The sequence below is a fragment of the Mustelus asterias genome, chromosome 11 (assembly GCF_964213995.1).
Source record: "Mustelus asterias chromosome 11, sMusAst1.hap1.1, whole genome shotgun sequence".
In the NCBI taxonomy this organism is placed as follows: domain Eukaryota; kingdom Metazoa; phylum Chordata; class Chondrichthyes; order Carcharhiniformes; family Triakidae; genus Mustelus; species Mustelus asterias.
This window is the reverse complement of record NC_135811.1, coordinates 100,617,217-100,632,581: the sequence shown is the minus strand read 5'-3', so window position 1 is coordinate 100,632,581 and position 15,365 is coordinate 100,617,217. Positions and strand designations below refer to the sequence as shown.

Here is a 15,365-nt window from a genome sequence, read left to right as displayed (position 1 = left end):
GTGTTATATTACAGATCTATTAAACTCCCTCAGCTGCAGTGGTGGGATTGGAGCCCAGGTTCCCTGAGCATCAGGCCGGCTCTCAGGATTTCGCTGGAATGGACCTACCTCGCACTAAGTTGATCTTTCTCTACACCCTAGCTATGACTGTAACACTACATTCTGCACTTTTTCCTTTTCTTCTCTATGAACGATGTGCTTTGTCTGTATAGCACGCAAGAAACAATACTTTTCACTGTATGTTAATACATGTGACAATAACAAATCAAATCAAATGGATTTCTAGTCAAGTGACATTACCACTATGCCACCATCTCCCCACAATTGACTGGATCGTTATGTGAGCACACATAGAAAGACACTTACTGATAAAGGAATAGATTAGAGGCAGGAGAGATCCTGCAATGTTTCATTCTGCAAACAGACTGTCCCAATAGAAACTGGCTCTAGTTTCTTCCTTCAAACTGGCTATCAGGAGTATAACACAATGGGCTCTTTAATTCATTGCACCTCTAAGGATTTATTCAGCAGTGAATAATAGTTCTAAGAGCCCTTTCGAAACACCCAGACCCCGCAAAACTCAAAAGAGGACGAAGCAGCAAAAAATATACGCAAATGAGCCTGAGCTGCTTGGATTTGAAGGACTGGGTTGCCAGGGTGCAGTGCTGCAGGTTGAATCCCCACCCACTGCCGCTGATGTGTAAAACGGAATTAAACAGTTTACCAGGATGACATAGAGGTGAAAAATAAGCTTCTTTAATACATTGTTAACAGTAAACTGCTCTACACAGCTGAATCTTTATCAGATTTATTTTTAAAGGCATCAATAACATGGCCTATAGTGTTTTTGTCAGAAGTTAAGGCAATTTAACGCTATCTGGTAAAGTCGGCAATCATATATTGAAAAATAAGGATCAGAAAGATAAGCAGAGATAAGGGAGAGATTCAGTTCTTCCAGTTCATGCTTCCAAAGAAACCTTGAAGCATGCAAGATAAGAATGACAGCTCACGTTTGCATTCAGCACCTCATATAAAAATAAGTGCAAATTATTTGGACCAAAGTTAAAAGTTAAGAGTGCACGTGTAATGATGTAAGTGCAGGCTTAGTTAACAGCAGCATGTGAAGCTCTATTCAATGATCATGTCATCATATTGGTCATGTCCAAAGATAGCGTACTGACCATACATTAGAAATTTCAATTAGAATAGATTGATGAGTCAAGGTTGCACTTACATCAGATCCGTAAGTCTGAGCAACATGGCAAAGCATGAGGAAGGAAATGTCAAACAGCAGTGCTCGGACAGATGCTGCTTTTGCTGGGAACAAGGAAAGAAAGAACGTATCAGTTTATGGGTTTTAGTTTGACAACCACAGGACGGTATACACGTTATGCTTGGTTGGTGTAAATCTAACAAGAACTTTTTCAGAAGCAAGTCAGTAAGCTGGCTTCACAAAATGCTGACATTACCAGAAGTGGGCGCAGTCCAAAGAAAAGACCACTTGAGTGCTGAAACCATAATCTAATACTTGATTTCCATTTTCACACTTACCATTTAGCATATTTAAGGATGACACATTTTATCCAAGGCATGTGACGAGTTGTACACACCGAGTAAAAATACTCCATGCATATACTTGCCTGTCCAGATCTATATATTTGTACCCAATTTTCATGGGGATCCCAACAAGGATAGGCGGTCTTTTTGCCAACCAATGTCAAGGGAGTGCAACTACGTCACTCTCTGAGGATTAAAGGATGGTCAGTGATAGCTGAAGTTTAATAATTGTAAAGAAAGTTTAATCAGAATCCTAGGAACTTTTGTAACACATCATTCCTTCCTCTAACTACAGGATGCATACACAGAGGCACAGTGGTTAGCATTGCTACTTCACAGCGCCAGGGAACTGGGTTCGATTCCCGGCTTGGGTCACTGCCTGTGTGGAGTTTGCACATTCTCCTCGTGTCTGCGTGGGTTTCCTCCGGGTGCTCCGGTTTCCTCCTACATTCTGAAAGTCGTGCTCATTAGATGCATCGAACAGGCACCGGAATGTGGCGAATAGGGGAATTTCACAGTAACTTCATTGCAGTCTTAATGTAAGCCTTACTTGTGACTAATAAATAAACTTTGTGACTTTTAAGGGGCGTCTTGACAAATACATGAATAGGATGGGAATGAAGGGATTTTAGTTTAGTCAGGTAGCATGGTCGGTGCAGGCTTGGAGGGCCAAAGGGCCTGTTCCTGAGCTGTAATTTTCTTTGTTCTTTGAGCTACTCATATAGCTCACTGGTCAGTGTTTCATAGTGTGTGATAATGACCCACATGCACTCTTAATGACCATATGCACTGTTTGTTGTTAACTGATCTCCAGCAGTGTAGACAGGCTTGGAAGGACAAAGGTCCCAACTCTTAATTGTCATCCAATCACCCTTGCTGGCAAGAGGAAATGTACGGACAGATGCCTTGGTATCCAGTTATAAATATCGTCACAAATGGAATCATCAGTAGTTACTGTCGAGGCTGACACAGGAAAATTAAGCAATATATCAGAACAAAGACCAAATCTCAATGAGGGACATCTCAACCCAATGTGATCCAATATTTTCAGAAAACAAATTTTCAGGCAAAGAAGTCAAAAGTGGTTTATTTCAGTAAGTTATTCTAGACACAATGCATTTACTTTAAAGATCATTAGAACAGAAGCATAGTTATACTTACACCCCTCCCCACTGATGTGTTTGGCAAATTCATTTAACCTGATAAAGAAAACAACAGAATTGGAGGAAATATAAATTAGAGGTTACAAATTGTGACCCTGATAACTATAAATCAAAATAATCAATGCCAGAGGAAGTCTGACAGTCTCATGGTTCCCATCGACTAACCAGCTGAGAAAACTCCAGACAGGAGGCAATAATAATATTCACAAATCACTCATGCTGTTGCTGAGAGTAAACCAGATGTTGCACTGTTTAATAATGTAATGCAGGTTGGAACATTATAACATAGAATGTATGATGTGTCTTGGTACAATAGGTGGCATGCCCCTCTGCAAATCCAATTACTACCTTAGCCCCTCTGCTTTCACGATGCAGTTACTACCTCCAGAGTTGACAATTTCTATTGACATGGCCATCCGCCATGCACTGGAACCTCCAGCTCGTCAAAAGTTCTATTTATTTATTTATTAGCATCACAAGTAGGTTTACATTAACATTGCAATGAAGTCACTGTGAAAATCCCCTAGTCGCCACACTCCAGCACCTGTTCGGGTACACGGAGGGAGAATTCAGCATGGCCAATGCACCTAACCAGCACGTCATTTGGAATGAGGGGGGAAACCAGAGCACCCGGAGGAAACCCACGCAGACACGGGGAGAACGTGCAGACTGCGCACAGACAGTGACCCAAGCCGGGAATCAAACCTGGGTCCCTGGTGCTGTGAGGCAGCAGTGCTAACCACTGTGCCGCCCCCTGAAGCCCATTCCACAATAGTTCTGCCCATCTATCATCCCGATGCTTGCTGGCCTTTACTGACTCTCAGAACCCCAAATACTAAAATGTAAACAGAAAATGTTGGAAATGTACAATATGCCAATCAGCAAGAGAGATCAACGCATCAGATCATTCATCTGATAGTAATCAGCCCTATTTATTCCCTGCACTCTCCGTTTCTGCCTATGGCGGGTCAAATACAACACCACTACTCATCCGAGGAATTAAACCATTCGTAGAGGCTTGTTACCCGAGCGAGGACTAAGACTAGCGGATGAATAACATCACAAAGGAAACGATTGCCATCGGCAGACATTACAACATTTTCACTGCAAAGTCACCTTTACACTTACTTGACAAATTTCCGAGCAAATGATTTAAGTTTCCCAGTGGCAGCGGCAGCTGCCAGTAGCAAGTCCAAGCTCTTCCCAGAAAGCATGTGGCCTAGTACTCCCAGAAGTCCCTCAGGAGATTTGGAATGGTCTGCATCCATAGTCTGATGGAGCAGAGGGACAGACGTTTAAGATACTGCATTGTGTTGTGTTCGCATAAATGGTGTTTGACACGAGCCAGTAATGTCTACAATGTTGGCAGCACTTTAGGATTTGTGCGCAGCCAGGGCATATCAAGTTACAAAGCAGTGATGTTAATATACATGACAGCTTACACACATGGAATATAGTGTTTCAATTCTTAACTATTAAGTAGCATTTGAATATATAAAATTCACCATTTCGACAACTAAATAAAATAGCAATGACACAAACTCTGAGTCACAATATTGACTCATTTAATTTCCATTAAACATGCATCAACAACACACGGGTAGACTCATGTCCTGCGATAATTAGAATGGGGAAGTTAAATTTTTATTTTCCAGAACCTTCATCAGGCAGTCTCAGAAATTTAAACTACAAGTAACACATTAAGAATGTAAATAGTATCTTGGTAGATGACACAACTCTCAACACTAAGCTGATGCTTCAGCCATGATTATGAACTCATATTTCTGGAGCATTTCTCGAACCCATGGTCTTTTGGGAAAGGACCAAACAACCAAAGATTGACATTATGTTCAAATTTAAAATGGTTTGTGAAAACAAAGCACAGAAAAACCCACCTTTAAAATATTAGTGACCGTGGGTTCTGCGCGTAGAATAAGGCCAGGATTGGGCTGAATACTGGCATTTTCAGCAGATTTCAGTCGTGGAGCCAATTCCCTATCGGCTGTTCTGCAACAAGAAGAAAAAGGCCTCAAAAAGCAGTTTTGAGTAACAGTCAGAGTGACGTGTCGACAGAACTTATCTCCCATGTCTGCAACCTCAGTCAGTTTATTTATTAGTGTCACAAGTAGGCTTACATTAACACTGCAATGAAGTTACTGTGAAAACCCCCTAGTCGCCACACTCCGGCACCTGTTCGGGTTCATTGAGGGAGAATTTATCATGGTCAGTGCACTTAACCAGCACATCTTTCAGACGGTGGGAGGAAACTGGAGCACCCAGAGAAAACCCACGCAGTCATGGGGAGAACATGCAGAGTCCGCACAGATGGTAACCCAAGCCGGGAATCGAACCTGGACCCTTGGCGCTGTGAGACAGCAGTGCTAACCACTGTGCCAAGACTCGTGATTTGCTCTCAAGTCTGATGATTTGTAAAAGTGTTTTTTTACATGCTTAAACTTCATACGAGAAAGATAAACACCTAGAAAAGTCTGTTAACATGAACACGGGGAACAAGCATTTGAAAGAAATTTGCAAATTACTCATCAGTAAAGTGCAAGTGTTTGCAACGCTCTGCTTTTGAGAATTTAAACAAATTCAATCCTTCAAAACAAAAACAAATGAGCCATTTGCCAGCTCACACACTTTACAGAGTCCATTTCATAAGTTATTTTTTGGAAAAGAACAGAAGTACAAGTGTGCGTAAATAATATTTTGGTAAAGCGCATTTATTTTGGGTGGCACAGTGGTTAGCACTGCTTCCTCACAGTGCCAGGGACCCGGGTTCAATTCCGGCCTTAGGTGACTGTCTGTGTGGAGTCTGCACGTTCTCCGTGTGTCTGCATGGGATTCCTCCCACAGTCCAAGAGATGTGCAGGTTAGATGATTGGCTACGCTAAATTGCCCCTTAGTGTCAGGGGGATTAGCAGGGTAAATACGTGGAGTTACGAGGAAAGAGCCTGGGTAAGATTATTGTCAGTGCAGGCTCGATGGGCTGAATGGCCTCCTTCTGCATTTTATGATTAGGCACTCCCAAATGACATAACCTTTCCAGGCAGGAAATTGATCATCTGGAAACGCCAGTCAGCCAAACATATTTTGAGCTGACCCTTGACATCACTGGCATCATTTTAATACAGGAACTTGAGTGTGGAAACATGGGAGATACAGCATTTGGACACGGGAAACAATTTTTATGGCTGCTTTAAAACGTTTCATCACTGTTTTATATCTTAGGTAAATATTCATATCTACTGTATTTTCCGGTCCACATACTTGTGATTAGCCATTCTAGCAGCATTCTATAATCCAGAAGATTCTCAAATAGAGGAGCGACTTGGTCTTAAGCCTTCCAAACCAGAAGGGTTACAGTGTACAACACAAGGGAGTGCCACAGAATCAAATTCAATTTTTTTGGTGGTGGGAAAAAGATTTTTGTTTATTAGTAAGGAAAGCACATTGAAAATACTGAACTTTTCAATGTCTTTGCGCAATTCCATCTTGCCGATTGATCTTACGTGGAGCCTCATACGTTGTAACATGCAGTGGCAAAGATAAGATCTCGGCCGGTATTTTATGACCTCTCAGGCGAGGCTTGTAAAATCTAGCCCGAGGCCAACGGAGAATTCTGTTCTGCGAGCCGCGCCCGCTCTGATTCCAGGGGGTGGCGTGGCGGTAAAATTCCAGTACTCATCTTTGAAAGGGAAGTACGATAGGATGAGGGCTGAATTGGCTAAGGTGGACTGGGAGAGCAGACTGGTAGGTAGGACAGCTGAGGAACAGTGGAGGATTTTTAAGGAGAGCCTTTTCAGTACTCAGCAAAATATATTCCGGTGATAAAGAAGGACTGTAAGAAAAGGGATAACCAGCCGTGGATAACGAAGGAAATTAAGGAGAGTATTAAATTAAAGACCGATGCGTACAGAGTGGCCAAAAATAGTGGAGAATCGGAAGATTGGGAAAACTTTAAGAAACAACAAAGAACGACTAAGAAAGCGATAAAGAAAGGAAAGATAGGTTATGAAGCTAGGCTAGCTCTAAATATAAAAAACGATAGTAAAAGCTTTTACAAATATATAAAAAGGAATAGAGTGGCAAGAGTGAATGTTGGACCCTTGGAGGACGAGGGGGGGGATTTAATAGTGGGAAATGAGGAAATGGCTGAAACTTTAAATAGGTTTTTTGTGTCGGTCTTCACGGTGGAAGGCACAAATAGTTTACCGAATATTAACGATAGAGGGTTGGTAGGAGGAGAGGTACTCAATACAATTAATGTTACCAGGGAGGCTAACGGGACTGAAGGTGGACAAGTCCCCGGGCCCGGATGGAATGCATCCCAGGGTACTGAAAGAAATGTCAGAGGTAATAGCGGATGGGTTAGTGGTTATTTATCAAAATTCGTTGGATTCTGGGGTAGTGCCGGCGGATTGGAAAACGGCTAATGTTACGCCGCTGTTTAAAAAAGGAAATAGACAAAAGGCAGGTAACTACAGGCCGGTTAGCTTAACGTCTGTAGTTGGGAAAATGCTGGAATCCATCATTAAAGAAGAAATAGCAGGCCATCTGGATAAGAATGGTTCGATTAAGCAGACGCAGCATGGATTCATGAGGGGAAAGTCGTGCTTGACGAACTTGTTGGATTTTTATGAAGATGTGACTAGTGCGGTTGACGGAGGGGAACCGGTGGATGCGGTGTTTTTGGATTTCCAAAGGGCGTTTGATAAGGTGCCTCACAAAAGGTTGCTGAAGATTGGGTCACACGGAGTTGGGGGTAGGGTGTTAGCGTGGATTGGGGATTGGCTATCCGACAGGAAGCAGAGAGTCGGAATAAATGGGTGCTTTTCTGGTTGGCAGATGGTAACTAGTGGCGTGCCGCAGGGATCGGTACTGGGGCCTCAACTATTTACCATTTATATAGACGATCTGGAGGAGGGAACTGAGTGTAGGGTAACAAAGTTTGCAGACGACACAAAGATAAGTGGAAAAGTGAATCGTGTGGAGGGCGTAGAAGGTCTGCAGAGAGATTTGGACAGGCTGAGTGAGTGGGCGAGGATCTGGCAGATGGAGTATAACGTTGACAAATGCGAGGTTATTCACTTTGGAAGAAATAATAGCAAATTGGATTATCTAAATGTTAAGAAATTACAACATGCTGCTGTGCAGAGGGACCTGGGGGTCCTTGTGCATGAGACGCAAAAGCCCAGTCTGCAGGTGCAACAGGTGATCAAGAAGGCAAATGGGATGTTGGCCTATATCGCAAGGGGGATAGAATATAAAAACAGAGATGTCTTGCTGCATCTGTACAGGGCATTGGTGAGGCCGCAGCTGGAATACTGTGTGCAGTATTTGTCCCCTTATTTACGGAAGGATATATTGGCCTTGGAGGGAGTGCAGAGAAGGTTCACCAGGTTGATACCAGAGATGAGGGGTGTTGATTATGAGGAGAGACTGAGCAGATTGGGTTTGTACTCGTTGGAATTTAGAAGGCTGAGGGGGGATCTTATAGAGACCTATAAGAAAATGAAGGGGCTGGATAGGGTAGAGGTGGAGAGATTCTTTCCACTTAGAAAGGAAGCTAGAATTAGAGAGCACAGCCTCAAAATAAAGGGGGGTCAGTTTAGGACAGAGTTGAGGAGGAACTTCTTCTCTCAGAGGGTGGTGAATCTCTGGAATTCTCTGCCCACTGAAGTGGTGGAGGCTACCTCGTTGAATATGTTTAAATCACGGATAGATGGATTCCTGATCGGTAAGGGAATTAGGGGTTAAGGGGATCAGGCGGGTAAGTGGAACTGATCCACTTCAGATCAGCCATGATCTTATTGAATGGCGGGGCAGACTCGAGGGGCTAGATGGCCTACTCCTGCTCCTATTTCTTATGTTCTTATGTTAAATAGTTCTGAGCATCAGCCTAAGACAGTAGCAAGGTGACTAATGTCATTCTCCTTCCTTACTCCGGTTAGATTTTCTTTAATACTGCAAATTATATCACTTCTTACAAATTCGAGATCAATAATCCACTTGCAAAGGAACCATTTCATGAATCTCGGCATCATCATTTTCTTCTAGTTGGAGAAAGGTCTGTAAATCAATGCTATACGGTTTCCCCAATTTCCGCTCAGGTTTCCAGAACTACATACTTGATGTTCAAGAAAATTATTCAACAAAATCATGTTCGCCGACCATTCTCATACAAAAGCAAAATACCGTGGATGCTTTAAGTCAGAAATATCAGAAGATGCTGGAAATACCCCACAGGTCTGGGAGCATCTGTGAAGCAAGAGAAACAAAGTTATTGCTTCAGGTTGGTGACCTTCCATCTGCAGTTTCTCTCTTCGTAGATGCCGCCAGACTTGCTGAGTATTTCCAGCATTTCCTGCTTTTATTTCCACTTTATTTATTTTTTGACTGCACCATACCAGAACAGAATTTGCAAAAAAAACTATAATAAAAAGGAATTTTCACTGGTAAAGGAAGCTGTGCTTTTTAGACACAGGATTCCCCAAGCAATATGTGCAGTGCAGTGACACATGGAAGACCAAAGACCTTTACCTTGTTTCAAAATGCCACGACAGATTCTAACAGTCTTACCTTTTGTTGACCAGGTTTTTCATGTTACCCTCCGAAAGAAGCCCCAGTTTTCCGCATTCCTGAAGCAGGAGACTGACGCAGTCACAGCTACGGGAAGGGGAGTGATATATTAATTCAACGCAGAAGATTGCTGAAAGCTCAACTCCTATGCCATTGCATTTCTCACCATCTTCCCCTCATCTCACTACCACCAATTCCTATATTTATAATCTGCCCCTAGGTTTTTCATTGTAAAACGAAACACTCTCTTTTCAGACTGTTCACTTGACGACACATCTGATACCGGAAAACGGTGCATACCAATGCTGCCCAGTTCACGAGGAATGTGGCTTGCTGGCCCTCTAGCATTGCTACTGTTGCTAGTAGTGACGTTCCCAGTTTAAGTTTTAAGTTAATTCATTAGTGTCACAAGTTGGCTCACATTAACACGGCAATGAAGTTACTGTGAAAATCACCAAGTCGCCACACTCCGGCCACTAACCAGCACGTCTTTCGGACTGTGGGAGGAAACCAGAGCACCGGGAAGAAACCCATGCAGACACGGGGAGAACATGCAGATTCTGCACAGATACTGACCCAAGCCGGGAATCGAACCCGGGTCCCTGGCGCTGTGAGGCAGCAGTGCTAACCACTGTGCCACCATGCTGCCCACATGGTACACTATGTCATGATACCACTGCTGAATGCCTCCATTTTGTTTTTTTAATCAGATAAACTCCGAGTAATGTAGACCTTTGCAATCATAAAAACTGAATTATTTCACGAGACTGAAATTCTTAACCTACTCCATCTTTATTTTCTCCAGGCTTTAAGTACATTCATGACTACTTCCATGAATGTATGAATGAATGTAATAATGCTTTAATAATGAAGGCATTTACATTATGGCAGCCTATTTTGCAAATCTTATGCATATCAGGGTGAGTAATGTGAGCGCTAGGAAACAAAATACATGAAGCATTCCCACGTCAGGCTCAGCACATTTGATTTCTTTGCCCTTCAATGTGGTTCAGCCCAACCATAGAAGAACAGACCCTAATAATGGCAATGTTAATCTTCTCTCTTACATTGTGACCCATTAATAATTTATTGATGTGTAATGTGCAGTTTCATAATTAATTACTATTCAGATGACATAGGACACTAAACTCCAGGAGATAATGAAGACCCTTGCCCCATCAGACTAGGCTGGATTAAAATTCAAAGCTCAAAGACTAATGTGCTACCCAAGTGCACTATTCTCATTTAATTTCATTTTTTAAATAAGAATTCTGCACTAAAACTCTAATTTTAAACTTAATACAGTTTTACTCCCGCTTGATTTTTAACGCAGACATGATAAAAAATAATTGTTAATGATATAATCTGTGAACATGGAAAAACTGCAGGGCCACAGTGTCTGCGCAGTCCACAAACAAAACGAAAGCCTCTCGATTGACACTCTTTCATATATCTTCCCAACTCCGCCTTGGATTTCATTAATCTATCTGCGTCGCCTGGCAGTCTACTTCAGACTGTCACCATCCGCTGTGTACTTTAATGTGAATTGCCAGGTCATACTTCTAACTATCAGCTTACCGTTCCCGTTTCTAGAGTTCGTAGCAATCTTCATTAAACCGCGCGAGTTCAAATTAGTCCCTAAGAAATTGAATATTTGAATAAAACCTTGCTGGGTTTCGAATTTTATAAAACTTTTCAATGATTTTTTTAAAAAAAGAAAGTCAAATTTTATATTCCCTGCACCTGCATTTTCCAAATTCCCACCTCGTGTGCACAGAGAGGTGTAACCGGTGAGTATGGTTTCGGGGAACATGAACCAACTGTTGGATGCGTTTGCGAGTTTGCTTTCTACACCCAGTTAGCCCTGAACTCACCACAACAGCACTGGCCACTGCTCCAGTGAAGCATCTTTAGCCAATAAAACTTCACCTTCTGTCCTAAGTGTCCATCAATATCTGCAAGTCAGTAATTTTCATACTTCTTTACAATACGATCGCCATTCCAAATTTTAGGATACACTTCACAACTCTGTGCATATTGCACTTTCACCACCAGATGGCAATAAGAACTGGAAATCAAATAAATCTGTAACGAGTATAACTTCAGCCAGGCTGCAGAATAGTTGTGGCAGCTATTCCAGCAGATGACTCGAGATGTCAACTAGGCCAAGTGGTTAGGGTGCTTGCAATTGATTAGACAATTTGTTCAAACCATGTGATTGCTTTAGGGAACAATAAGTCGTCTCGCAACACCAGGTTAAATTTCGACAGGTTTATTTGGAATCACGGGCTTTCGGAGCGCTGCTCCTTCATCAGGTGAAAGCTCGTGATTCCAAATAAACCGGTTGGACTTTAACCTGGTGTTGTGAGACTTCTGACCGTGCCCATCCCAGTCCAACGCCAGCATCTCCACATCATGGCTACTTTAGGGAAGGAAGTCGATCATCCTTACCTGGTCTGGCCTACATGCGTCTCCAGATCCACGGCAACGTGGTTGACTCTTGGCGATAAATGCAAGTCCAGCCACCCACATCCCATGATCGAATTTAAAAAAACTTATTACCCTCCATCCACCCCACCTACTGCCTAAGTGCACGAGATCAATTTCAGCAGTTCAAATGAGCACCTCCTTAGCCCAAATCCTCTCCTAACTGGAAACTATCCATTGATCTAGTGTAACAAAAGGATGCGGCATTGCTATGAGTAAATTCAGGTCATAGCATTAATTAGTGCATTAGCCTGTTTTAAGGTGGAGCAGTGTCTTTCAATAGCTGAGTTTAACTTCAGAGAGAACATTTCAGGGAAAAACAAATTGATAAAACCACCACCCAATACACGAACACACCCATTGCCCTATAAAAGGCCAAAGAGAATAGAACGGGACATGGAGACGCCCAAAGTCCCAGGTGTGTTGAGTAAATCTGACACGTCACTTACTTGCATCGCTGATCTGCTTTGTCCAGGAGTGGCGTAAGTTTGAGCAAAAATTCAAAGGCAGTGTTGACATCTTCAGTAAAGTCCTGCACCCAAAGTAAGCACAAAAATCAGCAAGAACCAAGAGGCATCAAGTTATACTTATATTAAAGTAAAATACTGCAGACGCTGGAATCTGAAACAAAAACAGAAAATGCTGCAAAATCTCTGCGGATCGGACAGCATCTGTGTAGAGAGAATACAGCCAACATTTTGACTCACAATGACCCTCATCCTAACTCGAAACGTTGGCTCTTTTCGCTCTCCACAAGTTATACTCTTATTTAGATTACATTTGTGGGGGACAAGAGAACAGACTTTACTGAGTGCATAAAACCAGCCAGGGAATGAAAAGTTTGACATACAAGGAGTGTTTGAGTACTCTGGGTCTGTACTCAATGGGGTTTAGAAGGATATGGTTGGATCTCATTAAAACGTACAGAATACTGAAAGGCCTGGATAGAGTGGACATGGGGAAGATGTTTCCATTAGTCGGAGAGACTAGGATCCGAGGGCACAGCCTCAGAGTAAAGGGATGACCCGTTAGAACTGAGATGAGGAGGATTTTCTTCAGCCAGAGGATGGTGAATCTATGGGATTCATTGCCACAGAAGGCTGTGGAGGCCAGGTCATTGAGTGTATTTAGACAGAGATAGATAGGTTCTTGAGTGGTAAAGGGATCAAAGGTTATGGAGAAAAGGCACTAGAATGGGATTGAGAAACTTATCAGCTATGATTGAAAGGCTGAGCAGATTCGATGGGCCAAATAGCCTAATTCTGTTCCTATATCTCATGGTCGTATGGGATGAGCCCCTCTCCTGCAACCTGAATTAAACAAGCACTAACTTAACAATGCCTTTTATCAATCGCGGATGAAAGAAAATGTGGTGGGACACTTGAAAAGTAATCCAGCTAAGTTACATGAGAACTATATAAAGCCATGGGGAGAATAAGCCATTTATTGTCATTCAAAAACCAGATCTGTCGCTGCCCTTTCTTAAAAAGCAAGAACGATACTTGGGCAGGGAATCATGCGGTCGGGCAACTGTAGAGATTTTGGGGATTTGTCACGGCATAAAGTTCCTCAATGTTGCCCTCAGAATTTGAGGATCATTTATTAGAAATGTGGGCTAGATCCTTTCCGATTTTTCACTTCCTTTTTTTCACTTTGTCTCCCTCTGTCCCATCTGCAAACCTCCTCTGCCTCCTTTTAATTCTATTTGTTTCACTCTGTAAAGTCTCGGGATATATATGGGCAGCACGATGGCACAGTGGTTAACACTGCTGCCTCACAGCACCAAGGACTAGGGTTCGATTCCCGGCTTGGGTCACTGTCTTTGTGGAGTCTGCACGTTCTCCTCGTGCCTGCATGGGTTTCCTCCAGCTACTCCGGTTTCCTCCCGCAGTCCAAAAGATGTGCTGGTTAGGTGCATTGGCCACAGTGGTTAGCACTACTGCCTCAGAGAGCCAGGGACCTGGGTTCGATTCCCGGCTTGGGTCACTGTGTGTGTGGAGTTTGCACGTTCTTCCCAAGTCTATGTGGGTTTCCTCCGCATGCTCCGGTTTCCTCCCACAGTCTGAAAGACGTGCTGGTTAGGTGGATTGGCCGTGCTAAATTCTCCCTCAGTGTACCCAAACAGGTGCTGGAGTGTGGCGACTAGGGGATTTTCACAGTAACTTCATTGCAGTGTTAATGAAAGCCATACTTGTGGCACTAATAAATAAACTTTAAAATTTATATTCAAGTAGTCTTTAAACTTATTTTGTGACAGCCTCATTCTCTTTTATTTGCATTGTGTATTTAATATTTTTTAAATGTGCCATTTTCAATTGGGGCTAAAGCACTTTCCTAACATACGGATGGAGCAGTGGCTGATGTTGTATTCCTCCTCTCAAATTGATTTCTTATAACCTGCCTATTATCTGGTTACTGCCAGGCTTGCTAGTCATACACCAAGCTTGGGTGAGTCAGTACTTAACCAGAATAATTACAATAGATACAAAATATGCTATTTATTTACAGCCCAGTGACACAACACGATCCAGCTCAAAATTATTCCCATCAGATTTTGTGGGTGTGATATCCCTATTTAGGAATTAAATGCAACCTTTAAATCTATTTGACATTTCCGACTGGATCATATCCAAAAGTTAAGAAGGTGCATGAAGTCCTGGTAAAGTTCCCCTATAACAGTCACAGGAATTGAGAATCACACAATAGAAATGTGAGCTGGACTACGTTGATTATCCTTCCAAATTTTTTTGGGAAAAAAAACCAAATGTTTATTTTAAAGTTTGTTGTTTACGATTGGTTTCCATAATACTGGTTTGTAGATTCCTCGGGTGGTTACACCCATAAGTCGCTGGTAATGATGCTGCAGTACCAATATGCATTTGATCTGAATCATTCCCCAGCACTCAGTGAGATTCAGAACACTATTCCACCCTTTTGTTCATTTAGCCAGGTCCAATCTTTCATAGCCAAATGGAGATGGTGGGGGGAAGGAAATCCTGTTGTGGCCATTAATCTGGGCAATTGCAATTATATATGGGGTACACGGACTCAGATTAATGAAGCAGATACACATGGCTACATTCTCCAACTGATGCAAGTCCTGTTTCCATACTCAACACACTTGGACTGAATTCTTCAGTGTTATTTTTAGGGCAGCTCTAAGCTGATTATTTTCAATGGGCTAACAAACAGCATTAAAAGAAATGAAGTATTGGAGGGTTAAGTGGTCCCAGGGGTCATTTCAGTAATCAAAAAAAAATACCCTACTGTGCAAAACAAAGGGAATGCAGGCTTCACCCACACCTTCCGTCTTTCTCTCACCATCATCATTCTCTCTTCCCCCCCTTACTGCTCCTCTCAACTTTCCTCCAGTTGGTAGAGTCATTGGGGTTTACATTATGGAAACAGACCCTTTGACCCAACTGGTCCATGCCGCCCAGTTTTTACCACTTAGCTCATCCCAATTGCCCGCATTTGGCCCATATCCCTCAATACCCATCTTACCCATGTAACTATCTAAACGCTTTTTGAAAGACAAAATTGTACCCGCCTCAGCGCAACATCGAGGGCCGA

The 15,365-nt window shown here is 42.5% G+C and overlaps 1 protein-coding gene across 1 annotated transcript in view; it reads right to left on the bottom strand.

Moving 5' to 3' along the window:
* Window positions 1-15,365, bottom strand: part of med24 (mediator complex subunit 24) — a 62,196-nt gene that overhangs the window by 26,722 nt on the left and 20,109 nt on the right. The window contains exons 11-16 of the mRNA XM_078224116.1: window positions 12,242-12,324; window positions 9,306-9,392; window positions 4,616-4,727; window positions 3,849-3,991; window positions 2,719-2,756; window positions 1,235-1,317 (exon numbers count right to left, since the gene is read on the bottom strand). Coding sequence (XP_078080242.1) covers window positions 1,235-1,317; window positions 2,719-2,756; window positions 3,849-3,991; window positions 4,616-4,727; window positions 9,306-9,392; window positions 12,242-12,324 — 546 coding nt within the window. The remainder of the gene's footprint in view (window positions 1-1,234; window positions 1,318-2,718; window positions 2,757-3,848; window positions 3,992-4,615; window positions 4,728-9,305; window positions 9,393-12,241; window positions 12,325-15,365) is intronic.